The 27,968-nt window shown below is 38.6% G+C and overlaps 1 protein-coding gene across 8 annotated transcripts in view; it reads right to left on the bottom strand.

The window, feature by feature from the left end:
- The window catches only part of PWWP2A (PWWP domain containing 2A), a 33,217-nt gene extending 7,250 nt beyond the window's left edge, over positions 1-25,967 (bottom strand). For 2 of the 8 annotated variants that reach the window (XR_014262050.1, XM_082456417.1), the window contains exons 1-2: positions 25,127-25,956; positions 6,896-7,860 (exon numbers count right to left, since the gene is read on the bottom strand). Coding sequence is in view for 7 of the 8 variants with exons in the window: in XM_082456417.1 (XP_082312543.1) it covers positions 6,896-7,860; positions 25,127-25,719 (1,558 nt within the window). In the remaining variant the exon portion in view is untranslated. The other 6 variants (XM_082456415.1, XM_082456420.1, XM_082456414.1 and 3 more) reach the window with 6 other exon arrangements.
- Between the last annotated feature and the right edge of the window lie 2,001 nt (positions 25,968-27,968).

Below are 27,968 nucleotides of genomic sequence, written 5' to 3'. Positions count from 1 at the left end.
GTTGCCCTCCACAAATGCCTGTTGGGACTAGTCAGACCATGCCTACTTCTAGATATCTGTGGATGATCATACTCTGATTATTGGAATTTTCAGATAAGAATAACGACGCTGTAACACTTTTTAAATTTATACTGCGTGTATGTTGAAGAAAGATACTATCAAAAGCTACCAGAATGAAATTTCTATGCCACATACAGAAAGTGCTAGTTGTGGTAATGACAGCAAGTATTTACGTAAGTCTTGTGCCAGGCACTTTATTGCTTTAAACATTTAAATTCTCACAATTACCTTTTGAAGAGGTACTATTTCTCTCCCCCATCTCACAGATCATGACACTGAGGTAACCTGCCTAGGATCACACAGCTTGTAAGTGGCAGATCCAAGTCAGGCTTTGCCTAGGAAATCTGGCTCAAGAGCCTGTACTTTCAACCATGTGCCTGAAAAGTGAAAAAAAAAAATGATCCTTTGCTCAATAAAAAGACTGATACTGAGCACTATTAGTGCAAAAATGTTAACAGACGCTCCAACTCACCTGCATCACTGGCAAGTTACATTCTCATAAGCATCTATTTCTATCATTTACACTGAACAGGATGATCCTCTCACAGTTGTATTTAAAAAAGTCTCCCCAGGCAAGCCAAAAAAAAACCTATTATACTTTACCTGGGGGGAAAAATGTATTCCTTCCAGGACTTTTCAGTAGCTTTTAAGTGAATCTTTGTGCTGCAGAGAACTAAGTGAGGGATACTGAGGGTTACAAAATTATCTTAAATATTTAAAAAACAAAAAACAAGCTCTTGCTACAACTTGATATGTGTTATAATTACAAGTTTTTTAGTTTACATGAAAAGGAAAAAATGTGATTATAACATAGCCTTAACACTTTGGCTATGGGGTATCCGGTATTCCTTCTAGATACCCACACTGGATAGAAAAAATTATAAGGAGGTTTCTGGCACTAAGACTTCTAAGGCAACAAAAGGTTAACTGTCACATTCTTATGATACAAGGAAAATTCCATATTTAAATAATGGCTGTGTTTTCAACCTATTTTTAACGAGATCTTACAAATATCAGGAATTTAAAGAAGAAATATTTCATGCACTTTTAAACCAACTTTTAAGACAAGTAATTTTAGAACTGGCCAGTTTTCAACATCAAAGTTTTATGAAATTGTTTTACAAACCAAAGTGTCTAACAGAAGAAGGCCCACAGGTTAGACCATATACTACAGCGATGTAATTTATTCAGTTAAAAATGAGAATTTGACCAGAAATTCACTATTACGATAAATCCTGGTAACTTTTGAGTCTATTTTCTTCATTTCCTTTACATATCCCCACAACCAATCTTTAATTTATGCTAGCATAACATAGGAATCTATAAGAAAAAATTCAAGATTGGCAATTAGTTTTTTCAGAGATTAATTAGATACAGTAAATTTGACTCTATCCAAGATGGACTTTAAGGCATGATATAAAAATTCAGTATTTCCTACCAATGTGTAGTATACAAGATGATCTTAGAATTTTAATAGAATTATTTACATGTCAAGGCATATTTGTTTTCCATTGGTAGTACTGACATAAAAAGTGGAAAAACGGTACACATATGAAAATATGGTAAAGAGTGTGATGGTATGTAAATAGTTAAAGTTTTGGAAACTAATTTAATTAACTCCATTACTAAAATCATTTAAATGGTTTCCATATACGCAAAATTGGTTTTGTCATTAGGAGGTGATGGTTTTAACCTAAAACCTACTCTTAAAGAGTATTTAATAGGTAAATGCAGTCATACTAATTGACCTAAAAATTTTACCAAGAGGTAGTTATAGTTCTTAAAAATGGGGGCACCGTTAGCCCCTTGCAGCACTGCAGGTTGATTAGGAAGGAACGCTGGAAGCCAGGCTGCCAGAACAATACCATCCAAACTTAAAAGATTTGTATCAAAAAACAAGTTACAGATGGATGGTAGTGGTGACTACACAACAACATGGATGTACTTAGTGCCACAGAACTGTACTTTAAAAAATGGTAAAAATGGTAAACTGTATGTTAGGTATATTTAATAATATTTTAAATACCAAAAAAAAACAAAACCCAGCAAATTACAATGCTCTATTAATATGAAGGAAAAAATGATTTCCACCTAAAGTCCCAAAGAAAGTAAACCAGAAAAAAACGCTGTTTGAGTCTATAAAGGTTAAGTCTCTTACTTGAGTAAAGAATAAACAAAAAAGAGTTGAGCTTTTCTCCTCTGATCTCAGAATCAACTGTCCATGGTAAAAACACCAAGATATCCTGGAAAACTAAAAATATATAGATCACCTATATGACTTTAATTACTGAAGCTTTCATTTTTTTATTTCTATTAACTCTTTGTTAAATGGAGTACAGTAAATGTACACAAACTGTAAATACAGAATATTAAGAGCCTAGTAACTAAGTCAGAACCAGGTAAAGGTAATTAAGGCAGCTTAGCTGTTTTATTTCTCCTGGCTATTGGCACAGCACCAGCCTTCTGTTCTATTTCTGAATTCCCTCTATCAGGCATTTTAATTGTTTTAATAGCAACCATGTTAATACAATTCCAAAGCAAACACTAAATTTGTCCCAACTTAGAAACAGGGTCTTCAGAATTCTCTCTGGCAAATTCCCTATTGGAGGCCATCACCGGATACAGATCAAAACGTTGTCCTGAATTTAAACATTATCAACTTTTCTAGACATTTGCCAATCTCTTCTCTGCTATGAATACTACCAAATGTGAACCAGTGCAGCACAAGCTATAGAAAAATTCACAACTTAAAAGGAAAAATCTAATTTTAGATCCAAATTATAGGTTTCTTAAGGTATTTCCAATTCTCAATTCAGTTATTTTATATTAAAGAATGTGTATGTATATAAAAGAATGTAAATGTGTATCTTCAACATAACCAATAGTAAGTACAACCTGCTCAAATAGGGGTGCAACACTATTTTTAAATTAGAAATTCAGGCCCGCTAATGAAGATATTTATTTAGCTGATTTTAGTAAGTTCCATGTCCTTTGCCTACAGTCCATCTTCATATCTATATTCCTGTCTGTTGTCTTTTCTACTTAGTAGCAATCTAAAATTATTATTTATAGATTTTCCCCATGAAAACCAAGTAGGGACACACCATCTAGTCCTGTAAATAGGCTTCAGACTAGTGAATTCTACTTTCTTGGTCTCACTGATATCTCAGGTCTCTGGTTCCACATCTATAAAGAGTCCCTTCCAAACTTACAGACCAGACCTTTTCTGGTCTATAAATTCTAGAAAACTGAACGAGAAAAACACTCTGATGCTTTACATTTCCAAAGATTTCTAGAAATAAAGACATCTTTAGCTTTCACAGCTCTTACGTCCCGTAGTTTCTCCCCCTTGCTAATCCTATTCTAACCACTTTTCTTAGACCACTAGAGATCTGGCCTAAGCCTAGTTTTCTCTCTGCAAGGGGGAAAACAAATACCCATTTGGTTGTCTCCATATAAAGAGTTCAGTGTCTCCTTTTTTGTTGTTGTTAAAGAGAAATGTAAGAGAAAAATGGCTACAATTACCCAATTCAACTCTATCTCCATCTACAGTGGATACTGGACAAATATATCTTAGCTGCTTAAGAAATTTGTTTGAAAACACTGTTTAGTATGCAGCTATTGGTTCAGTGTTTAGAACACACAGTACATCTTAAAGATTACAGAAATTCTTTCAAACTTGTTTCCCTATTGAAACTTCTGATGAAATATGCCAGACTGCTGGTTTAAAACAGAGGGATTATTTGGCATAATAATAAGAGATCATGCACATTTGTGATTATGCTTCAACCTTTTCTTCAAAGGTATGGACTATATCAAATTAAGTGTTACTTTTATACTCAACAATCATGATTTTATCTTTTTCTTTCTTCTTTTTCTCCATGGCTTCTGAAACAAATCAAATTTAGTTTATCCCACAAGAGCACATTTGCCCAAGCACTTAACTACATCAGCAGTATCCACTGTCAAAACCATTTCTATGTTAGGATAAAACTCACCTGGATCATTACCCAAAGCCTTAGAATTACATAACTTAGGTGGCTCTTTGCTTTGCCTGGTTTAAATCTTCCTGAACCTTAGATTTCAAACTTTCAAAAATATCTGAATGAACAAATTCACTAATCTGAAACAAATACCCTGAAAATCTTTTAAGATACTTCCTTAAAACCCCTCAATCACACTATAAACTTCTTTCAACCTGTTATAATCAAAGAATTTTTAAAATACTATAATTATTTCTGTTTGCAGGAAAGAATATGTTCTATTCAAGTGAAACACTTTTTTAAATTGTGTGTTTATTATAATCAAAAAGCATTGACTGAGTTCCCCAGAAGAAATTCCACTTGCTTTTGCAGAAATCGGTACATTACCTTAAGGAAGCTGACCGAAGACTACTGATTTTCAATCTCCATTAATCTTTTCATAATTAAGTCCATAGTAACTAAGATATTTCAAACTGCATTACTTAGAAATCCACAAAAAGTTGCTCTCTTTAAAAGTTCCAAGTTTCCAAAAGTGTCAAACTGACATTGTATCATATTTAAAAGCTAAGTTGGACGCCTAAAATATGAAAGCAACTTTAAAAATCTTGGGACAGACTTGCCTCCACAGGCAATCAATCAGATTTTTCACTAACAATACAAAGCTAAAAATGGAAAATAAATCAAATCTTAGGGACAGATGGACCATGTAGAAAAATAGTGAGCTAAGTTACAAGCCCCAAAAACAATGATACCTGAGGCAGAAGATCAAGCAGAAAAGAGACTGATTTTAATTACACAAATGTAAAAAAAGAAAAAAAAAGAAAAAGAAGCATGTGATGAAATACTAAAGCTAAAAATGAAATAATTAAAATCCATACACTTGTGAGAAACTGGCTGCAGGAGGGTCTCAAGTCTAGAAGCATATCAGACCTCTATACTACAAAACCTCATTTTAAGAATATATTGATTAGTCACTTATTTGAATTTTATCATGCTCAGATTATATATTCCCTGATAGGGCAAATAGGAAAATAAGTGATTTTTTTCATCTCCTCTATACACTATTACAAAGAATAATTTTCTGCCATCTTGAAATTTTTCAAAGCTTTTTGAGAAACACACACAAATAATTTGGATTTAGTCGATTTTATTTACAGCTTGTTTTTTTTACATTTCAGAGCATTACACAATTACATTTTCTCATTTTCTGACCTGCAAACAGATACCTTAAATGGAAATATTTTTTAAAAATTATCAAACTAGGTACATCCAAAATGCAACAATTACATATATGACAATTAATTCACAAAGTGTAATTTACCAGGACGTATCCTAAGAATTTAGGAAGAGCCAGTCAGGAGAAATCTGACCAAATTTAGCAATCAACTGTTTACATATCCAAAGACAAACCTATCTAACCTCCCAAACCAGAAGTCTGAAAGTTTTTGTTAAGTCCCCACTGGACAAGAGAGCGAGCAATGATTCAGACCTAGCCAGCCTTGACAGTCTTAATCCCAAATACTGGGCTATTTCCCCAGTGTGCAATTCAACAGCAAGCATCTCAGTTTGTCAAACATCTAAGTATCAAACTCCTGTGCCATTACGCACATAGAAAGGCTAAGTGTTCATTAATTAAAAAACAAGTAGTCATTACATATCCTCACTATTCCCCCTAGCTCACCAGCCCTTACTATGATCCCAGATATGCAACCTGTGTCACATAGTGACAGGCTATATTTGATACATGTATGTATATATGCATACACACACACATATATTTACATGTGTGTATATACAAATACACATACACACAGTACTAGGTACAAATGGCAATTAACAGTCCCTGCAAAAATTCATTTTCAGTTGAGGCTATGGCTCCTATGCCTTGGGGTGGTTTTAGACTTCAAAACTGAAAAATACTAAAATCTCACTTCCTTAAGACAAAATTTGATTGCTTGTTCAGTTTAAGCTTCTCAGTCTAAAAATGGCTGTAAGGTTAAGTATAAAAAAGCAGCCAACTGAATGCAAGTTCCCTCTCCAATTTGGCCAAGCTACCTCGTAGAAGTTATCCCTAACTAGACTAGAAAATCTGTGGCGCCTTCCAAAGGTTCTTGCCTACCTTACTGTCCATGTTCACGTTTCAAACTGTGTCAACAGAGCCCGCACTTCAGGGGTCAGCTGTTTGGCAGCCTTAGCTGCCTCTGTGATAGCCTTGCGATACAGGCCCTTTCTCTTCTTATTAAAGCGTGACTGGAAGTTTTCTAAAAAGGGGGAGAGTTGCGAAAGAGCCAGGAAAGATGTTGTTGGAGACCCGAACCATGAAATACGGGCCTCCTGTCGGACTAAAAGGCCGTTATCTTTCCGGCTCACAGTTATAGTAAGAATACGGGCTGGCCACCAGGGGAAGCCATATATCTTGGCCCAAACAATGTCCCCTACACATATGGTCCTGCCATCTGGTGTGACGCACTTAGAGACGTTTTTGGAAAAGACTTTCATTTTCAAGGAATTACTGAGCTTTTTCTCTTCCTTTGAAGAGGAGGAAGTAGAGGATGTGGAAGGTGCATGCATACAGCCTGGAGGAAAATCAAAGCTTTCAGAAGAACTACACTCAGAGTTGGAGGATTTCAAATCATCTGTGCTATCAATGCTACACACTGAAGCACTGGAAGAGTCAGATTTCTTTTGATTTAAGGTCATGTAAACAGAGACACTGCTTTTGCTGCCCTTTTTGCCCAGCGTCTGTGGTTCATCCTGCTCGCCAGGCACAAGCACTTCAGTTGTGTCCTGAACCTCACTGCTGGCCTCTTCAGGGCCTTTGGAGGGACTCTGATTTTCTGAAGGGGCCTCACCTGCTGAGCGGGTAGAGGTGCAGCGGGACTGGGGCTTTGGTGCCATCTTGCCGCTCCGCATTTTCTCCAGTCCTGTCTTCAGAGAAGAGTCATTTTCTTCATTCCTGTACCTCTGTGGTTTTAAACGAACCCGGGGTGGAAGGGAACCTGAGCTAGGATTCTGGTATCGACGTGTGAAATGGACTTTTGAATGTGCATTTTTGGACGTAGAAGTTTCACTTTGCTTCTTCTGTGCCTTTTCTTTGGCAATTTTCAGCACTTCCCGAGCTTTTGCATGATCCATGTTCTTATTCTGGAGCACTTTTTTAGTACTTAACTGAGCTTTTGATGTATTTGCCTGAGCAGAAACTTTGACTACTCTGCCTCTGCTGTGAGCAATATTTGAAACCTTAACCACAGCATTTCTTTTCTGGCTTTCATTTTGGTTTTTCCCATCCACCTTATGGTCAGTTTTCAGTTTTTTGTTCACAGTAGTTACACTTTCATTTCTCCGTTTTTTATCTTCATATTTAGAAGAGTCACTTGCACTACTACCTTTTCTAATTTCTTTTTTTTCAGCAACGACACTGTTTTTACACTTGTCACACAAGACTTGCCTGGGTCGTAGTTTAATAGCATTCATTATTGAAGTAGGTTCTTCCCTGTACATTTTTCGTTTGGGTCGCTTAATTTTCCGAGGAGGTGGCTGAGGTATTGATTGGTTATACGTGTCCCTGATAAACAAAGGGGGAGGATAAGGTGCTCCTTCATGGAAGAGAGGTGGTGGTTTGGAAGTCCACAGGCTTTCGGCCAAGCTCAGCTCAGGAGGCGGGACAGGAGAAGGGTCTTCGGGAACAGCACCATTCACTTCACGCTTGACATCTGTCCCTTCTTGGAATGTATTATTTTGGAGCTGCATGGCTTCAGGTTTATCCTTATATTCCCTTTTGGGAAATACTGTCACAGGGATCCCATGGGGCCCAAACCTTTGAAAGAAATGAAAGGAAAAAAGAAGCCATTAAGTTAGTGTCTATAATTCAGTTTCTTGAAACACCACCTAATGTTTATTTATATGACCTTTCCTGAAAACTATTTTGCTTTAAAAAACAAAACCAAAAACCTACAGACAACCTCCCCGGGTCCCAAAGCCCTCCATTTTTGGGGGGCTTACATTTTAGGTCTACACTCAAAAAGAAATACTCAATAGTTGCTCTAAGCAATGCCATAATAGCTGATGTTATTTAAAATAGATCTTTCCAGTCTTGAATCAGTAAGGATGTTCTATCAGATAGCTTAATAATTAATATCATTTGATATAACGTTCACTCAACTATAGACAACATGTCTAGTAAATGCAACTATAAATTTGTAACATACATATCTTCCTCTGGTTATAATGGCTTTCAAAAGCTTCACAAAACAAATTCAGCCCTAACTACCCCAAAATATTGAATCAGTAAAATCCCATCTCAACTTTATTGTTTAAACACTATAAAGATTCAAAGGCATTTGCTTCTCTACTGTTCTACCCTAACTCTTATGGCCTTCATCCAACCCGGCCACCCTCCCAAGAAAAAAAACACAAAAATACTAGAAATTCAGATACTCAAATAACCTCAAAAGCAGACAGGTATAGAGCTATAGCTTTCTAGCTTTTTAAAATCACATCATACATTAAGAAATATTTTCACACTACAATCCAATAAAATGTTTATGCATGTATACATGCATGCACATAAATACACTTAAGCAAAAGTTTCATTAAATACTTGACCTTATATTATGTGATACATAATTATATTTTTTTCTGCTCTGGTCTATTTTCATTTGTTTTGATGCTAGTCAGATGCATTGAATGGATTTCAAAACTCCCTTACAGGTCCAGACCCAGTTTGCAAAGCACTGGTATAGAACACAAATCTCTACAATTATCAGTTTCTAATAAAACAGGGGTCAAATAACCTTGTTTCTCATTTAGACTTAGAAGTAACTGTGGTTTAATCTGCCTGGGCTAAACATCAAGAACCCTTAAATCTAAACTTGCTATACTCAGATTCCTGCATTTAAAAATAAAATCACACTACCAAATGATTTCATCATGTACATGCTAATTTTAGGCACTCATTGAGTCAAACAGTACTGAACACAATACAATTCTAACACCAATCCTCTAAAGCAGAGGTGCTTAGAACCTAAGGACTGGCTTCAAGTAGTCAGGTAGAACCCCTGACATTATTCGATACAAATGTTTTGTATAGTTCTGTTTTTCTGGAGAATGAGTCTTGGTTCTCAGATTCTCTAAAATGTCTTTATGTCCCCAAAAAGGTACAGAATTCTTTGTTGGAAAGAAATCTTGAGATTAAGTTTTTAGGGCTGCAGATACACCTAAACTTGGGCAGGGATATAGGAAGAGCCAACACCAGGACATCTGGTTCCAACGCCTAAATGGTTTTCTTCCTGAAGTCTTGTTAGCTTGGCTACCACAAACCAACAACTTTTAGCAAATACAAACCACAAAGGAAGAGGAAAGCCTTTTTTACCTAGAGTGGGACAAATTTGGGTCTGGGCTAACCCACAAAGGAAGGACACATTCCCCACTATATCAAACTCTGCAAAGAGTAGCTTTCAACTCAACTACACTTCAATTATAAATAAATAAATAAATAGCTTTCTATGCTAGCATAGTATTTCGTACCCAAGTGTTGCTTCCTGACTACTTAACTGCAAGGCACTTTGAGCATCTGGCCTTAGCTTATATGGAGGTGCTCAACAACCACTTTTTCAAGGTGACAGGAAGACAGAGGTTATTTTTGTGTTTTAATCTAGAGCTGCATAAAACAATATAACTTAGGAGGTGAGACCACTATTTGTATTAACAATAAAATTTTCTAACTTGTATAAGAAGCCATCATTTTGCCCCATTATACTTTCACTTGTTTCCATAACTGAGAGAACAAATTTCCTTCCTTTTATTAGGAATAACTAAACCTCGAGCATCTTAAAAGTTTTTTACCAACTTTGTATCCTCAAGCAGTACTAAACCTCTCTAAATTCAGTTTTTGCATATGTAAAAGGGAGTAACACTATTTCCTACCTTAGAGAATTCAGGGGAGGATTAATAGGTCAACAAATGTTAGCCATTTTTCTTGGCTGAACTTCATTTAATTTACTTCATTTAAGTAATATGATCTTACTTTCAACTAATAATTTACCAGAGTTTGGGATCCTTTCTATATCTCTAATTCATTATTTCAATGTGAGGATGATCCAGCCAATTACTTTAAAGCTGTTTGTATCACATAAGCTGTGAAATCTGATATGTCTACCTTCATGGAGTTTAATAAGAACATTAATTTCACTTCTGGGTTTTTCTTCTTCCTTGCCTTTCCTTCTTAACCATATAAAATACAAGCATTAAATGTTTTTAATAACATAGGGAGGCACTTAGTTGTGTAATGATGAATGGAAACTGCAGGAACCAAAAGAAAAAGGGGAAAAAAAAAAGACTGGTAATTGTGGGTAGTGGATTGGCAAAAGCAGAAAAAAATTTTTTTAATTGTTTTTAACATCTTTATTGGAGTATAATTGCTTTACAATGGTGTGTTAGTTTCTGCTTTATAACAAAGTGAATCAGCTATATGTATATATATATCCCCATATCTCCTCCCTCTTGTGTCTCCCTCCCACCCTCCCTATCCCACCGCTCTAGGTGGACGAGCTGATCTCCCTGTGCTACGTGGCTGCTTCCCACTAGCTAACTATTTTACATTTGGTAGTGTGTATATGTCGATGCTACTATCACTTCGCCCCAGCTTCCCCCTCCCTGCCATGTCCTCAAGCCCATTCTCTATGTCTACATCTTTATTCCTGCCCTGCCACTAGGTTCATCAGTACCATTTTTTTTTAAGATTCCATATATATGTGTTAGCATATGGTATTTGTTTTTCTCTTTCTGACTTCCTTCACTCTGTATGACAGACTCCAGGTAGAAAAATATTTTTAACTAATAATAAAACTTCCTCAAAGACCAGAAGGATAAATTATTGTAAGAGGAAAAGGGGAATCAGTGTCCTACTCCATCTTAGTAATCATTCTGTTACCCTTCCATGGACATTTAATACCATGGCCATGTTTTCAAACTGAGTGTGGAGAGGTTGGTTGTGGAATCAAATTTCATGGGTCACAGCTATGATTTAAATTAAAAAACAGTGTAAATATATGTAACTGCAATGAATCTGTTTCATGTATATATGTATATACAGGGGTCTAACAGATAAAATATATTTGTAACTATGCTCAAAAGTTTGAAAGCCACTGACTTATGAAACTATTACCTTAATAAGAATATAAAGTAGGGCTTCCCTGGTGGCGCAGTGGTTAAGAATCCGCCTGCCAATGCAGGGGACACGGGTTCCAGCCCTGGTCCGGGAAGATCCCACATGCTGCGGAGCAACTAAGCCCGTGAGCCACAACTACTGACCCATGCGCCACAACTACTGAAGCCCGCACACCTAGAGCCCCTGCTCCGCAACAGGAGAAGCCACTGCAATGAGAAGCCCGCGCACCACAACAAAGAGTAGCCCCCACTCGCTGCAAATAGAGAAAGCCCGCCCACAGCAATGAAGACCCAACGCAGACAAAAATAAATAAATAAAATAAATAAATTTAAAAAAAAAAAAAAGAATATAAAGTAGCAACAAAATTATGTCTCCTAAAACCCCTAAAATCTAATTTCTCAAATACAGTCAGGGAAATCTGCAACACAACAACACTCGGTGGTGTTTGAAAATGGAGATTCTTAAGCCCTGACCCAAGACTGGATGGTAAGACTCTCCTAGGGTGGAACCCAGGATCTAAATTTTTAGCAAGCATGTCTGCTTTAGCTTTTTCTAAGGTGAAGATATTTATGCCCCATATGAATGCTCACCAAAGAGTGACCTCAGCAGAGGAAGATTTTAATGATCAGTGGAGATGTGGAAAGCTGACTAGTGTCCCTTGCTTGAGCTTTTCCTAAAAGAACTTTTTACAAATACTCCATGAGTTGAGTAATAAGACTCAAACTATCTCTGCTCCTTCCCCTCCCCTTATTTGTGCAGCATGAGGGTATTTATTAATGTATTAGTGACTCATTCTAACCCTTACCCATTTACAATTTTTTGTACCCAAAAATTCTAAAGGAAAATTACTCAGGTATTATGGCTTAATTTAAAATAGCTTTTGGGGAAAACTAGGCAAAGTATACAAGAGACCTCTCTGCACTATCTTTGCAAATTCCTGTGAATCTATAAAAAGTTTTAAAACTAGCTATCATCTTAATAATTTAGGAGTAATGAGTGTCAAAATTCTGAGGAGGGAGAATACTGGGGCTTACTAGTTATTTTGTGTCAAAGCAAGAGAAAATCACTGTGAAAAAGAATCTTCAGCTAACGTAAATGCGAAACAAATGCTCAGAAAAAAAGTTCAGGCGGGTTAGTTGAGACAGGCCCCAGTGTTCTTTCTGGACCAAACCTCCCTCCAATAAATATATCAAGGAAAGACAAAAAGAAAGCTTTCCCTCTCTTAATTCTTTTCTCTTAAAGATGCTACAGTAGGAAAAAATTACATGCAACTAACTCATTTAAAAAAATATCTAGATGTATTTCATTTCAAGCAGATGTTTTCAGAAACTACCTCACTCCTTAAATTAGCAACAGGTTCAATCATAAAGGAGGGAAAACTGTGAAGCAAGTTTATCCTGGTTCACATTGCATCTCTGCAAGATTGGTTATTATGGCAGAGTTTAATCTCAGGACGAATGAAATTAGTTCAATAGTCAGCTACATGCAATAGAAAATTTTACAAAATTAAATGTATATCTATGCCTCAAAAAATTAAAAATACAAGCCAGCACATCCACTTCTAGGTATATAGACAAAATAATTGAGAAAAAAGGATCTCAAAGAGATATCTGCACACCCATGTACATAGTAGCATTCACCGTAGCCAAAAGGTAGAAACAGCCCAAATGCCTCTTAACAGACAAATGGATAAACAAAGTGTGGTACATACATACAATGCAACATTACTCAGCCTTCAAAAAGAAATCCTGGGGCTTCCCTGGTGGCGCAGTGGTTGAGAATCTGCCTGCCAATGCAGGGCACACGGGTTCGAGCCCTGGTCTGGGAAGATCCCACATGCCGCGGAGCAACTGGGCCCGTGAGCCACGATTGCTGAGCCTGCGCGTCTGGAGCCTGTGCTCCACAACAAAAGAGGCCGCGACGGTGGGAGGCCTGCGCACCGCGATGAAGAGTGGCCCCCGCCTGCCACAACTAGAGAAAGCCCTCGCACAGAAACGAAGACCCAACACAGCCAAAAATAAATAAATAAATAAATTAAAAAAAAAAAAAAAGAAATCCTGTCACATGCTACAACATGTATGAACCTTGAAAACATTATGCTAAGTGAAACAAGTCCATCACAAAAAGATAGTGCATGATTCCACTTATATAAGATATCTGAAGTAGTCAAATTTATAGAACGAAAAAGTAGAATGGTTGCCGGGGACTTGGGGGAGGGAAAAATCAGGAGTTGTTTAAGGGGTAAAGAGTTTTAGTTTTGCAAGATAAAAAGTTCTGGAGATCTGCTTCACAACAATGCGAACGTACTTAACACTGCTGAACTATATACACTTAAAAATGATTAAAATGGTATATTTTATGTGTTTTTTACCACAATTAAAAATGTTTTTAATTGTCTATCTACCTAATGAAGAGGGGCAAGTTTGACGAGAAGCAGTATATTTCCATGGTAGTAAAGGAATTATTAGTCCAGGGGAAATAGTAATTACACTGGAGAATAACAGGACAACACCCTGACCTGAGGAAGGACTCAAGTGAACATTCACCAGTGAGGGCACATGAAGACCACATGCCCACAGATGTGGTGCCCGAGCACACAACATTGCATGTATAACCTGAGCCTCTCCTAAGCAAGGATCAGACAACCCTAAATTGAGAAAGAGTCCCCATTACATATATTCTATATTATATTGCAACTAAATGCAATACATGATCTTTTACTGGACGAAAAAAGTTTTAAAGGACATTTTTGAGAAAAGTGACAGAGTAATGAAATATGGGCTACAAAACAGATAAAAGTTCTCTTATCAATGTTTCCTGAATTTGAAAACTATATTGTGGTTATGTACGAGAATATCTTTGATCCTGGGAAATAAATACTCAAGTATTAAGGGGTGAAGGAGAATGATGTATGCAACCTACTCTCAAATAGTTCAAGGGAAAAACATGTTTATATAAAGAATGATAAAGCAAATGTGACAAAATGTTAAAAATCAGTGCATCTAGATAAAGAGTTTGAGTTCTCTGCTTTGAAATTATTTCAAAATAAAGTTTAAAAATTATTTTTAAAAGTATAATCTTAAATTCAGTTTACATCTCAGTTCCATCAAAACTTTCAAGGAGGGACTTCTCTGGCAGTCCAGTGGTTAAGACTCCGGGCGTCTATGGCAGGGAGCACGGGTTTGATCCCTGGTTGGGGAACTAAGATCCCACATGCTGTGGCATGGCCAAGAAAAAAAAAAAAATTTCAAGCAAAGAAAGTATATAAAAAAGATTTGTTCTACCTTAAGCATAAATGCCAGCAAACTCACCTGAAGTACCATTAAGCACAAAATCTATTCAAATACAAGTATGCTAATTAGTCACACAGTATAAAACTAGGTCCCAACCCTAGGACCTAACTGTAGTAGGTGAGACCACGGTCACTGCCAAAAGAGGCTATAGACTAGAGGGAAAGAAAGCACGGAGGATTAGTGAGTGATTAGGCAATGAGCTTTGCAGGAAACTGACTACACCTGGAAGCGTCCAAACAGGTTAAGTGAAGAGCAAAACAGCAGAGGCAGAGACTGGTTGCCCATTTTTGAATGTTGGTAGCCAACTTAAGTTAGTTTAAAAAAGTGAAACACTGAGCAGGTGCAGAAAAGCCAACAGGTGAAAAGATGCAGCGTAGGAATTACCAGTCAGCAAACAGCCCCCTCCATAGGAGACAGGTAAGGATTCAGAGGCTTAAACAAGCAACAAAATACAGATAACCATCTGGTGGAAAAAGAGGGCATGTTGGTGAGTGTATAAGGGAGGGTTAGGTAAGAGTGTGATGGATGAAGAATACTAGTCTCAAAAATAAATAAATAAATAAAAAATGGTTCCAAAGAACCTAGGGGCAGGACAGGAATAGAGATGCAGACATAGTGAATGGACTTGAGGACACGGGGAGGGGGAAGGGTAAGCCGGGATGAAGTGAGAGAGTGGCATGGACATATATACACTACCAAATGTAAAATAGATAGCTAGTGGGAAGCAGCCGCATAGCACAGGGAGATCAGCTCGGTGCTTTGTGTCCACCTAGAGGGGTGGGATAGGGAGGGTGGGAGGGAGACGCAAGAGGGAGGAGATATGGGGATATATGTATATGTATAGCTGATTCACTTTGTTATAAAGCAGAAACTAACACACCATTGTAAAGCAATTATACTCCAATAAAGATGTTAAAAAAAAAAAAATACTAGTCTCTTAAAAAGACAAGACCAGTGAAGGCTTCTGATTAAATATATAGTGATGGGACCAAAAGTGTACATCACTTCGTTAAAAAGTTTAGCTGTACTAGTCTGTTCCCACCATTTAATAAGTACAAAGAACACAAAAACATCTTCCTTTCCCTAACTTTGAAGTATGTCATTCTCAAATGTGAGCCCTTCTCAATTATGGTTTTTTAAAAAAATATTTATTTGGATGCATCGGGTCTTAGTTGTGGCTCGTGGGCTCTTTCGTTGCGGCGCGAGGGCTTCTAATTGTGGCATGCAGGCTCCAGAGCACACGGGCTCAGTAGTTGGTGACCGGCGGGCTCTAGAGTGTGCAGGCTTAGTTCGTGCGGGCTTAGTTGCCCTGCGGCTTGTGGGATCTTAGTTCCCCGACCAGGGATCGAACCCTAGTCCCCTGCAATGGAAGTTGGATTCTTAGCCCCTGGACCACCAGGGAAGTCCCTCAATTATGTTTTAGAAGCATGTAAGAAGCAGAGACTGTAAGGACTAAATTACCCTGATGAGACTATAACTTTCTCTTCATGACAAAGCCCATAATTTCCTCATAAGCCATCTGCCCCAAGGGGTATTGGGAAGAAAAGATTGAGACACAACCCCTACCATCCATCACAAAACTCCTAGTTATCTCATTCCCTCGTAAAACATAAATGTCATCCTTCCTTATTAAAAGGGGAAAGTTATACTTCACCAGTATTACCTGAAGCTTCCAGACTTTTTCAAGGTATTTTGAAGATGCAGATTACACTGTAGGCCACAATACATTTAGGTTGAGTGGCTATTCAAGCAAACCCATTTAAGTGACTATAATAGCTGCTGTCATCTTAGTGCTGCCACTTAGTAGCTACTTCATAAAAGTATTATTAGTTAACAACGATATAGCATTTACTATGTGCCAGGCACTATTCTAAATATGTACTTATTTGCATCAGTTGATGTAATCATCACAATTTATAGCTGATGAAACTAAAGCACAGAGTGTAATGGCCTTCCCAAGATCACACAGCTAGTGAGCAGTAGAGACAAGACATGAATCCAGGCAGTCGGCCCAAAGTCAGGTTCTTAACCACTACTACTACAATTACTGCTTCCCCTCACTTCAAGTTACTTAACCCCTCTCCCTCCACCTCCATGCCCCCACTAAGGAAGTGGAGGAGCTAACAGGTACGCCTACGCTTTTCTGAACCCCATGGAGGTGAACAGGCTTCAGAATTCAGAATTTTCCCAGTTTTCAAAAGATAATAAGCACCTATCATCAAGCGTATTACTATTTCAGCAGTAAAATGAAATGAAAGAACATTCACGCTAAATGGGATAAATACATACAATATGCTCACATAATTTCAGTCAGGTTAGGGTCTGCCACCAAAAAATTAACAGAAGGTTCAGTTTTCAGAGCTTTTTGGATATTGGAATTGCAGTTAAGTAACTTGACAGAATTGTCAAGATTAACTGCAAGATTAATTAAGAGTATACATAATTGCTTACCATACAGCCTAGTACACAGTAAGTAGACTTGATACATGGTAACTATTATTAGAGTAAAATTAAAACATACTCAATTCTGTTAACTAAGTGAATGGATAGTGTTTTTAATTAAAAGCCCCAAGTATTACAAGGGCAATCTGCAGGGACTGTGGGTACCCAAATGGGTGAGGAGGGAGGGAGGATGACTTTATCAACGTACAAACAAAACATCCACCAATTATGAACAAGAATGCCAGGAAGTATCTTTTAAAATTAACTGAGGGCGGGCTGCATAAAAGTCTTAAAAGAACATCTCTGTAACCGTAAGAATTTACTCAATCTTTTAAAAAGTCTATGCAATCCCCTTTTATAAATATAGCTTTGCTTTTGGAGGGAGGGAAAAAAGAAGTTAAATCCGAATAATTCAGATTTTAAGCTCCCACTCATGTACCTTCAAACAATCCTCTAAAAACAACTTACCTGGATATTTTGGAAATAAAGATGGAAACAACTATAGAGAAAACACTGACGCTTCAGCCTTTTTAAAAGCAAAAATAGTCACAACATCTGTGTGGTACTCAAATTATTTAACTCCCTAACAGTAAATTCTTCTTTTAAAAAACCATCCAAGAAAATGATAATGACCACAAAGTGGCAAAATACTTCTAAGAGCAGACAGATCTTGACTTCACTTTTGTACAGCATCACTTAGAGAATGATACTTGACATTCTCCCAAGAAAATGAACACTGATATAAAAGAATCTTTTTAATTATTAACATAATTACTCATCACCGCTTTCAAACACTTGAAAAGAATTCCCTTGGTTCTGGCCCTAAGACACCAATAAGCAGTTTTAAGTTCTCTGTTTCCATTATGATTTCTATGTACTTTTGATATTTCTTTTGTATTATGTCCAACAGAGTCTACCACACAGAGGTCTAAGTTATTTCTCAACAGATGGACTTTTTCTAAAAGGCAAATTATTCAATTTATTTCACTATTTCTATTTTACCAAAAACAGGTTGTCCAACAACTTACTATATGTTAGTCTTTAAATTCTTTTCCAGTTCAGTCATCCAGCACTTAATGCTGATCTCGTGCTCAACAAGATTCAAATCTGACATTTTGTGATTCCTCCCATGACAAAGTGGACTCCACTGTTGCCAGGGCTAGGCCCACCGAGGCAAAACATTTAAGACCTAGGACCATATATGAAGAAGAAACCCCATTTTCAAAAATGCCTGAAGAATTCACTAAATTGAACTGAAGAGCAATTCTTATCTTAAAACCAAGCAGCTATTCCTGGTTGAGTGAGGAACAGAGCACTCTGCCCTTCCTACCTACCAGGGTAACTCCCCACCCAAGTCATAAGCTACATGGTAATGGCAAAATATAGAAATGTATTAGAATTAGAACAGGGTTGTTTTCAAACCTTAGAGAATTGTATATCATTCAGAAAAGCATCTTCAATTTCTCAGTGCTTTCCTATTCAAACACAAAATGTAACTCTCACAAACTGCTGTGACTCCCAGCTGTTCATCTTATTCCATAAGCAAAAAGGCATCTTCGATACACCTACTAATATCTACCACTTATAGTTCTAGGCAATTTAATCTTCCTGAGCCTTCCTGTCTTTATCTGTGAAATGGGTATTAACAGAATTTACTTCATTCGATTTTCTAGAGAAAATGAAACAATGTACACAAAGTGCACAGTGCCTAAAACAGGAGTGGGAAATACATAGTAGCTATTATTAATTACAAAGTAAAACTTGGCAACCTTCCTAGATGGTGGGAATAGGCAGAAAAGTGAAGTCAAATACTATAGAAGGTATGTGTTTTAAAAAGCTAAAAAACCATTATTCTGTTTTAAGGCCACTTGGTACAAAGGGAGAGAGACAAAAATTATGGACTACTTAAATTTCTAGTGGGCAGCCAGATTTAAGAAAAAATTTGCAAGTCTAATTACCAGTTCTACAAAAAGTATCAGGATCTACCACCCAAGTGGCCCATACCCATATGTATTGCTTACTTTATAATTACATTCCAATCAAATTACCCAATAACTTTAAAAACAGGTTTAACACATTTACCTTCACACCATTTTGGCGAAACTATCCCCTAGAAGTCAGTTATCTCCAAATATGTTCTAAGAATCATCTGCATCGGAATCACCTTGTTAAAAACAAACTGGTGGAGTGGAGCTCAGAAATCTTAAGCACATTTGTTTTGAGAACAACAGCCCAAAAGATGTTTAGCCAAAACATTCTATATTAAATCCACCCAGAGTATAACTTAACCTCCACTTTCCTGCAAGATCTGCCACTAAAGCAACCTCTGTTCTGCTGGTGTGCCTGAATTAATTAGGGAATTAAGGTAGAACAGGACGAATAAGTATCAAGAAATAAGGATGCACTTCAGAGGCACAAATAACTACTAAGAATATCTTTCATTTTTAATCCATGTGAAATTAACTCAGCCATAACAGAGAAGATGAACACATAATACACAAATTCTTTAATGGCCCCCCACAGAAAAACTGATCTTAAGAAGATTAAACCTAGTTTCATCAGGAGCTTTGCTTTAAAACAGTACACTGTGAAGTACGGTCTTATTTACACATAAAAGGCTGAAAATTAACCTCATTAGAGACCCAACTCCAATAAAACATACCTGGCATAATTTGTGTGTAACACATCTAGTTACCTAGTTCATGAAATTTATTTAATACTGTGATGTTACACAGATTCTTTACATTCAAACTAGACTTTTAATGTCCAACAACTAATCATGTCCAAAAAAAATAAATCACTGCAGTCCAACAAGTGATGAACAGCTCACTCTCAGTACTGTATATACTAGTACAGCAGTGTCCTAAAGCTGCCTGGGTCAGCAAGTGATTAGCACTTGTCTCAACGCGATTTCACTGTGGAAACCTTTTATCAACACCTTCCGGTATAAGCAGAATAATCATCAAAAAATATTAAAAGTGTTTTAAATAGGTACAACTCAACACAATCATTCAAGCATACTACTTGAGGGCCTAAATTCTCAACCTGGACGCTTAGAAGAAGCTACTCATACCACTACTCACTGCTTCACCAGAATGGCTGTATATTTTTCCCACCAAAAGTAGGGCTATTGCACCATACGTTTCATGATCTCTGTAAAGAAAAAAAATCATTGTCTTGGTTTATATTTCCTTAAAAAACAAGTAAATCTACAACTTGTCTTAAGAACTTAGTGAAATCTGAAGATTTCTAAAGAAATCACCTCAATTCTTTTTAATGCAACCCGCATACACACACAGAAAAGGCAGTATTTGTAAAAGATCAATTCTGAAATACAACCAGCTACAACCTTTAATAAGCATGTACCACAAAATTAAAATGCACAAGGGTTTTTAAGCATAAGCATTTACTTCATGATCCCTTAATTCGTATCAGGTACCAAAAAAATGGAATCAGAAAGGTTTTTCAGAATTTCAAAGCAGCTTTATAACTTTAAAGATGTAGAGAACAGTAACAAACAGTTTAAATGATCCCTCTTGTAGGAAGAAACCACAGGTCCCGTTAAATACGTCCCTTCAAGAATAGATTGAGAAGACTGAGGACTACCATCTTAGAGGACTGGGCTGAAGGCTGGTTAAATTTTTCTAGGTTTGGAATTACTAAAGTTGGAGGTGTGTTTAAGGGATAGGCCTAGAAGTTTGCAGGCAGGCAAGAGATATCGTATCATTCCTACGGACGCAAAACAAGGCCCTTAGGGGACTACAGTTGTCCCTTCTGTTTGCTCTTGAGGAAAAAGGCCTATTTTTAAAACGTTATGGAAATGCATCCAAGGGGATGCAATCGGAAAAAAAATCCAGAACGTGGAAAATTCTACCAAAAAAAGTCTATGGATTAACAAATCAACTGCAAGGAAATAAAAGTAATGGTAGGAGAACTACAGATGAAAAACTTAGGAAACTTCTCAACCAACTGCAATGTATAAACTTTACTTGAATTCTAATTTGAACAAAACTTAGATGTTGAATTTGAGACACTGCACATGATGATGTAAAGGAATTGTTGCTATTAAGTTCGGTGTGACAACAGTAGTACAATTAAATTTTTAAAGTTCTTATCTTTTTACAGATCTCTACTGAAATACTTATGGTAAAATGATATGTTTAGGATTTGCTTTAAAATAATCCATTGGAGGTGGGCATAGGATGAAACACATTTGGCTAACAGCTGATAAATGTCGAAGCAAGGGACATTCATTTACCATAATACATAATACATGGATGTTCATTTACCATAATAAGAAAATTAAACAAATATTATGGTACAACCACTGATTATTCTGTCTAAAATAAGACAGTTTAGCAACCTGAAGGAATGCTTATTATATAATGCTAAATGAAGAAACAAATGTACCTACGTCAAAATTTCAAAAGCGTAAGGTTAAGGAAGAAAAGAGAATAGGAAGACCAAGACTGAATTTGTGAGTTAGTTGATGTCTACTTTATCTGCTAGTATTAGACTACTGTCATTAGACATTGCTAATGAATTCAGGAGTAGGCAGGTAATTTAAACTACCTAAGAGGGCTGCGTATAAAACAACAGTGGAGAGGCCTAGAATAAAATAGAGAATGCATGCCTCAACTTAAAGGCATTCAAATAAATATTCCGCTACATAAAATCCGTTTTAACCAGATATTCAAATATCCTCATTTTTAGGGTGACCAAGTCATTTATTTGCCAAAGCAAGCTACTTTGAATAAAGAAAGGAGGAGGTAACAATCAAACCAGGATGGTACAGGAAAACCAGACCACCTGGTCACCCTATTCACTTTATCTATATAAACTGAGGCATTAAGTTTGTTTGCTTATTTGTTTAAAGTGAACTGCCTAAACTCAAAATGAATTAGCCTCCTACACACTAGAGACTGAAGCCCAGCGAGGCACAGAGATATGCTCAAAGTCATGGTGTTAATTGAAGAGGCAGGCGCTAGAAGTCAGCACCCAAGTACCCTGACACTGTCCAGATCAATCTAGTATTTAGTACCATTTTCTTCTCTTTAGGTTTTGGTTTTTTTAAAATTACATGTGTCCTGCTCCTTTTTTTCCACAAAAAGAGTTTCTTCAAAAATGTGTTCTTCAATCAAATAATTCTAAAAATAAGGCAAAAAAATAATATAATAACAGGAAGGTGAAGAATGTCCAACAAATGCTTACAAAAGCAGACTCTTGATCAATCCACATGTATATGAAATCCTGTACTCTAAGATCAAACACTTTTTCTACATGCTCGACAACCCTAAGACATTTCTGTACCGTGCATGATGTCAGCATAAAAAAATTAATAAAAGCAATAACTGGACCCTTGGAAGACCGGAGAAAAGCACACATACATTGATGCACCTAGTAGCCTCCCAAATGTTACTTCTTTCCTGATTATCTCACTGAAGAGGCAAGAACCGAGACCTCAGAGCCTACTACATTCCCAGTAGAAAGCTAAGGAAATGGGGAGACTCCAGAGCAGCTATGAGCTGACTAAAGAATCTGTTTGGCTCCAACACCCATACACAACCTCTGTATTATCCCATATAGCTATTAACATCAAGATAAGCACTATATTTCAGAAATATGCAATTCTTTACTTACTGCTTAACAGGAAACCTGCCAGCCCAACTACCTTCCTAATATGAAATTAGAAAAAGCATAGGCTTTAGAATCAGATCAACCTACATTTGAGCCCTTACTTTGCCATTTACAAGCTAGCCAAATTGAAGGAACTTCAATTTCCTCCTATATAAATGAAAAATACCACCAGAGTTATGAAGATTAAAGCATGTGGTACAAAGCCTGGTACTTAACAGGCACTCAATAGGAAGCTCTTGCTTTAATTTTTATTTTATTTTGGAGTATAGTTGATTTACAATATTGTGTTAGTTTCAGGTGTACAGCAAAGTGATTTAGTTATACATATACATATGTCTATTCTTTTTCATATTCTTTTCCCATATAAGAGGAAGCTCTTGTTATTTCTACCTAATGGTTTCATTCAATGGCCTATTCAAATAGGATACAAACTATTTTTATTTTTTATTTATTTATTTTTTGGCTGTGCCGCCTTGCGGGGTCTTAGTTCCCCAACCAGGGATGGAACCTGGGTCCGGGCAGTGAGAGTACTGAGTGCTAACCACTGGATGGCCAGGGAATTCCTGATACAAACTATTTTTAAAGCAACTGATGACTACAGTCACGGTCTTGGTAAAGTCTGTAGAGTTATCTCCTGGATCATCGGTTAACCCCAAAACTGTGCATAAAGTATGCAATCAACGTGGCACAGATTACAAAATATATTGGCAGATCTATTTTTCCAAATTATACGAAATTATGAAAAAAGATACTCAACTAGTCAATCACTGGTCCAACAATAATTCCCTGAAGTGCTAAATTTTAAAAACACTGCTGTATTTCCTCACCACTTCCACAATGTGTGTGACTCCCATATAAGCTTCTAGAAGGCACAGACTGTGTCTCATACATATAAAATTCAGAATAGCTAGGAGGGTGCCTTATACAGATGTGCTCAATAAATATTTGTTGAATGAAAAGTTGATATGGTTCCCTTAATGGCGTTTTAAAAAATACTTTAATGACAGGATCCTTTCACTTCAAAACATTAAATTGTAAAAGGTTCATAATAAGAATAGCACCCCCAACAAAAGAAGCTGCTGTTTATAAGCACTGTAGGTAAAACAGACCAAAACTCAAAAAACGAGTGGCTTTCCCCATGAAAGAAAATGTTAAAAAACAAAACACCAAGACAACGAGCACCTCAAAACAGGAAAGCACTGTCCATTCCATTCCCAGAAACAACTTACCTTTTTGCACCTTCCTTTTGCAGATTTGAAATCCAGATTCTCACACAATCACTGGCCTTCGCTTCTGTTTGATTCAATAGCATACACACTACTGAACGAACATACACATTCTCTCTCTTGCTATTATTAAATACATCAGTAGAAAGCACACTGGTCTTATTCTGCTTTCTAATACTGAAAACAAAAGTGCAAAAGTCCTAACCCAAAATTCTTTAAAAATAAAAACACTAATTAAAAAATTTTTTTGAGATTTAACAATGTTTGAAGTAACTGTAAAGGCTCCCATCTTTTCCCATACTTCAATTATGTATTTTAAATGGCTTTCTTCCCCAAATGAGAAGATTCTTGTGTCTTGATGGGAGGGCAAGCAGTTACAAGTAAAACATACTAAAATAAGCCATTTCTGAACAGGTGAGATACCATCAGTGTGTGCTGTTGCAGGAAACAGAATGGAAAGCCGTGAATGGGAGTCTCTGCACTTCATATCTGCAAAAGAAGAGAATAAAAAGGTTAACTCTAGACTTTGAACAGAGTATCTTCATCTGTTTAAAGCAATGCCCATAAACAATTTAAATTAAAAAATGAAAATATGCTAAAACGAGGTTTGTAGGTGAACTCAACCATTTAAACTGTATCTACGGTTTTAGAAGTTAGTATCTTAGCACTTTTATACCACACCATCTTGATATTAAATGTTTAAAAAAAATCCCATCTCTTCTTTAGACTTTTCTTAAAAGTTATCATTAGCCAATTAGCCAAATGTGCTAGGGGGAATTAATTCTAACCGTAAGAATAACAGTCGAAGAGCTCAGTTTTAATAAATGTTCTTCCCTTTATAAGGAGTGGCAGTTAACCTTTTGGGAACCCCAATGTACACACCCCTCTCTCCGACCTCATTAAAGTTAAAGGTTAATTTGAGAACAGAGCAATCTCCCCTACCCAGCACCGCGTTCTCTGCGAAAATCCTTCTGCGTTTTGCACTGATCCACCCGCCGCAGTGTGGGTGAGCCAGGGCCGGGTCACGGAAGGAGGCCGGGGCTGGGTGGGGTGAGACCCGCGAACCCGTCAAGCAGCCGCGTCCCCCCACCCGGCGGCACACCTGCCTCGCAGGCGCCCACCTGGGGCAGGGACCGCCCTCTGACAGCCCCGCGCGCCTGCCCCACTCGGAGCGCGCGCCACACGCCGCGCGGGACCCGAGGGCGGCGCAGGCGGCGGGGCACCGGAGAGGCGGGAGCCCGGCGTGAAGGGGCCGCCCAGGCTCGCTCCCTCCCGGGGACCGAGCGGGCCGGGGCGTGCTGGGGGCGGGCGCGGTACCTTTTGGACAAATCCATGAGGACCCCGGAGAAAAGCTTCTCCCCGAGGCGGAACGACACGACGAGCGCGTCCTCAATGATGTGGTCCAGCGTGACCCGCACCTCCGAGCCGGGGATCAGTTGCGACACCGCGGAGTCCCCGCCCGCCGGCGGCACGAGCGCCGGGGCTGAGGGCTGGGGCAGCGGCGGTTCCTGACGCTCCTCGGGAGCCGCGGGCTCCTCGGGCGGCGATGCAGGGGAAGGTGAAAGGCCAGGCCCTTCCTGTGGCGCGGCTGCCGCCGGCTCCACCACCCGGGCGGGCAGCTTCTCCTCAGGCTGCAGCTCCGGCCCCACCGCCTCCGGGCTGCGGGCTAGCTCCCCCGGCGGCGGCGGCGGCGGCGGCGGCGGCGGGAACGGCGGCTCGTCGGCCTGAGAAGAGGACTGCTGCCCGTCGGCTTCGCCGTCCGGCACAGATGCTTCAGTGGCCGTGACCGGGAGGGGGTCAGTGCCGGCCTCGCTGCCGGGAATGGGCTCCATCTCCGGCTCGGCCTCGCCGGCGCCCCCCTCCCCGGGGGACGCTGCAGTCGCTGCCGCCTCTGCAGCCACGGCCGCCATTTTCTTCCTGGCTTCTCCCTCCTCCAACTCAGGCTACAGCGGCGGCGGCGGCAGCGCTGCTTGGTTCCCTGGGCCTTCCCCTCCCTTCACCGAACAGTTTTGTCCCGCCCTTACCCCGATACTTGTTATTGGCACCGCGCCATTGGTTCTGTCCTACAGCCCTCCCGCCCTTGCAATACTCCATTGGCCAGGTGGGGACGTCTATCATCCAGTCAGTCCATTTCCCCCCCCCATACAGAGTAGGAACTTCTCATTGGCCAGACTAGTTGTCAAATGTCGAATCTTAGAGGAGGAGTGGGGGGCGGGCTCAAAGGGGGCGGGGGGAAGTCAAAAGCTGAGCCTTATACTTATTGCCTCTTTCTATTGGATGGAAGAGAAAATATAGTCTTATGGTTGGCCTATGCTCCTGCCTATTATCAGCCAGGGTTTCAGAGGTGGGATAAAGGAGGGAATCACGTGCCGTGCCTGTTCTTTCAAAGGCTACGGAGGGGAGGAGTAACGAGATAATGAGGGAGGGGAACCGCTTCCCAAGAATCTCTGCGCAGAGGTCCTTAGAATAAATGTTATTTCTAGGCGCGGACCTGCTTGCAGCCGCGTGTGGGCACGACAGGCTTCTTTGGGAAGAACAACTAAAGTTTGAAGCTAATTCTACAAACAGTATTTGAGCTCCTACTATGCTAGGCACTGTGCTAGGTGCTGGGGATAGAATGATGTGCAAGACGTTCTCCATAACCTCATGGCAGCCACTTCAGCTCCCACACAAGGGGTGTTTCCTTGAGTTCTCTCCACTTTCTAGGAACAATGCACCTACTTATTTCAAAGTAGGAAAATGCTAATGAAAACGGGAAGGATACCATGCACACTGGATTAAGCTGATGAATGTTCCAGAGAGCAGTACAGAGGCATTGCTGAACTTCCACGTGAACACCAATTTTCAACCCAAATTCACTGGAAAGTGGTCGCACCTGGTTACTTGCTTCAGCCTTTATCTTTCCTTGCCGCTCGTATGCCACAGGTGCAAAAAGCCTCTCCAGCGTTCTAATGCCCCTACTTCTCTATTCCCACTTTAAGTTTCTTGATTTGTTTTGTCTGGAAGAATCTACTGAACCTATTTCTTTCAAAAGGCTCAGAGTGAGCCTTTTCTCCAGAAGAGATTGTAAGCACTGAGAATGCCTGCAGGAGCGAGGAGAGAAAAGTTGCCAACATGAGGGGGAGTAAAAAATGAAATTCTAAAGACTAATTACAGCCAGCATTTATTGGGCACCCCCTATGTGCCAGGCACTAGTACAGACATTTAGTATAACACCTCATTTAACCCTTACAATACTCCTATAAGGCAGGTACTTTTATTATACCCGTCTTATAAATAAAGAAGCTGAGGCACAAAAAGGGTGCTCAAGGTCACTCAGCTAGTAAGTTGCATAGTCAGAATTCCAGTTTTTTTTGGGGGGGGGGTGGAGATAAATTAGGAGATTGGGATTAACAGATACACACTAGTATATATATAATAGATAAACAGCAAGGACCTACTGTATAGCACAGGGAACTATACTCAATATCTTGTAATAACCTATAATGGAAAAGAATCTGAAAAAGAATATCTATATCTCTCTATATATATCTGAATCACTTTGCTATACACCTATAACTAACACATTATAAATCAACTATACTTCAATTAAAAAAATAAAATAGCAAAAAGAAAAAAATTCCAGTTTTACATTGAAAGGACTGAAAATGGGAAAAAGTAAATATCATCATATGCTCTATTTCAAGCCCTGGGGCTCTTGGGAAAGGCAAGTAGGAAATCCCAGTCAGGGCAGGATCAGCATCTCCAAAGTAACAGAAGGAAATAAATTTACTGAGTGTCCACTCTGTACCAGAGATTTTCCCATAAGCTCTCATTTAAAATCCTGTGAGTTAAGTCTTCTCCCTCTTTTACAGGTGAGGATACTGATCCTTAGCCAGGTTAAAGGTCTTCTTAGCAGTCACACAGATAGCTAGCAGCAGATCCTATAGAACCCAGGTCTTTCCAAGTGCATGATTGTTTAACTCATTCACTGAGCAAATAATTTATCACCTGCAGGCTAGATGCCTCCAGAAAACAGGCATGGATCCTATCTTACAGAGTTTTCGCCATGATCAATTTTCTATATTTCAACATAATCAATTAATTAAACAAAACATAGAGTCCTATGAAACTTGTAGACCCACATTGAGTTCCCACATTGTATAATACCCCACATGGA

The sequence above is a fragment of the Balaenoptera physalus genome (genome assembly GCF_965194825.1).
Source record: "Balaenoptera physalus genome assembly, chromosome: 3".
NCBI classification, from domain to species: Eukaryota; Metazoa; Chordata; class Mammalia; order Artiodactyla; family Balaenopteridae; genus Balaenoptera; species Balaenoptera physalus.
Note: the sequence above shows the minus strand (reverse complement) of the source record. Positions and strands in the feature narration are given on the sequence as shown.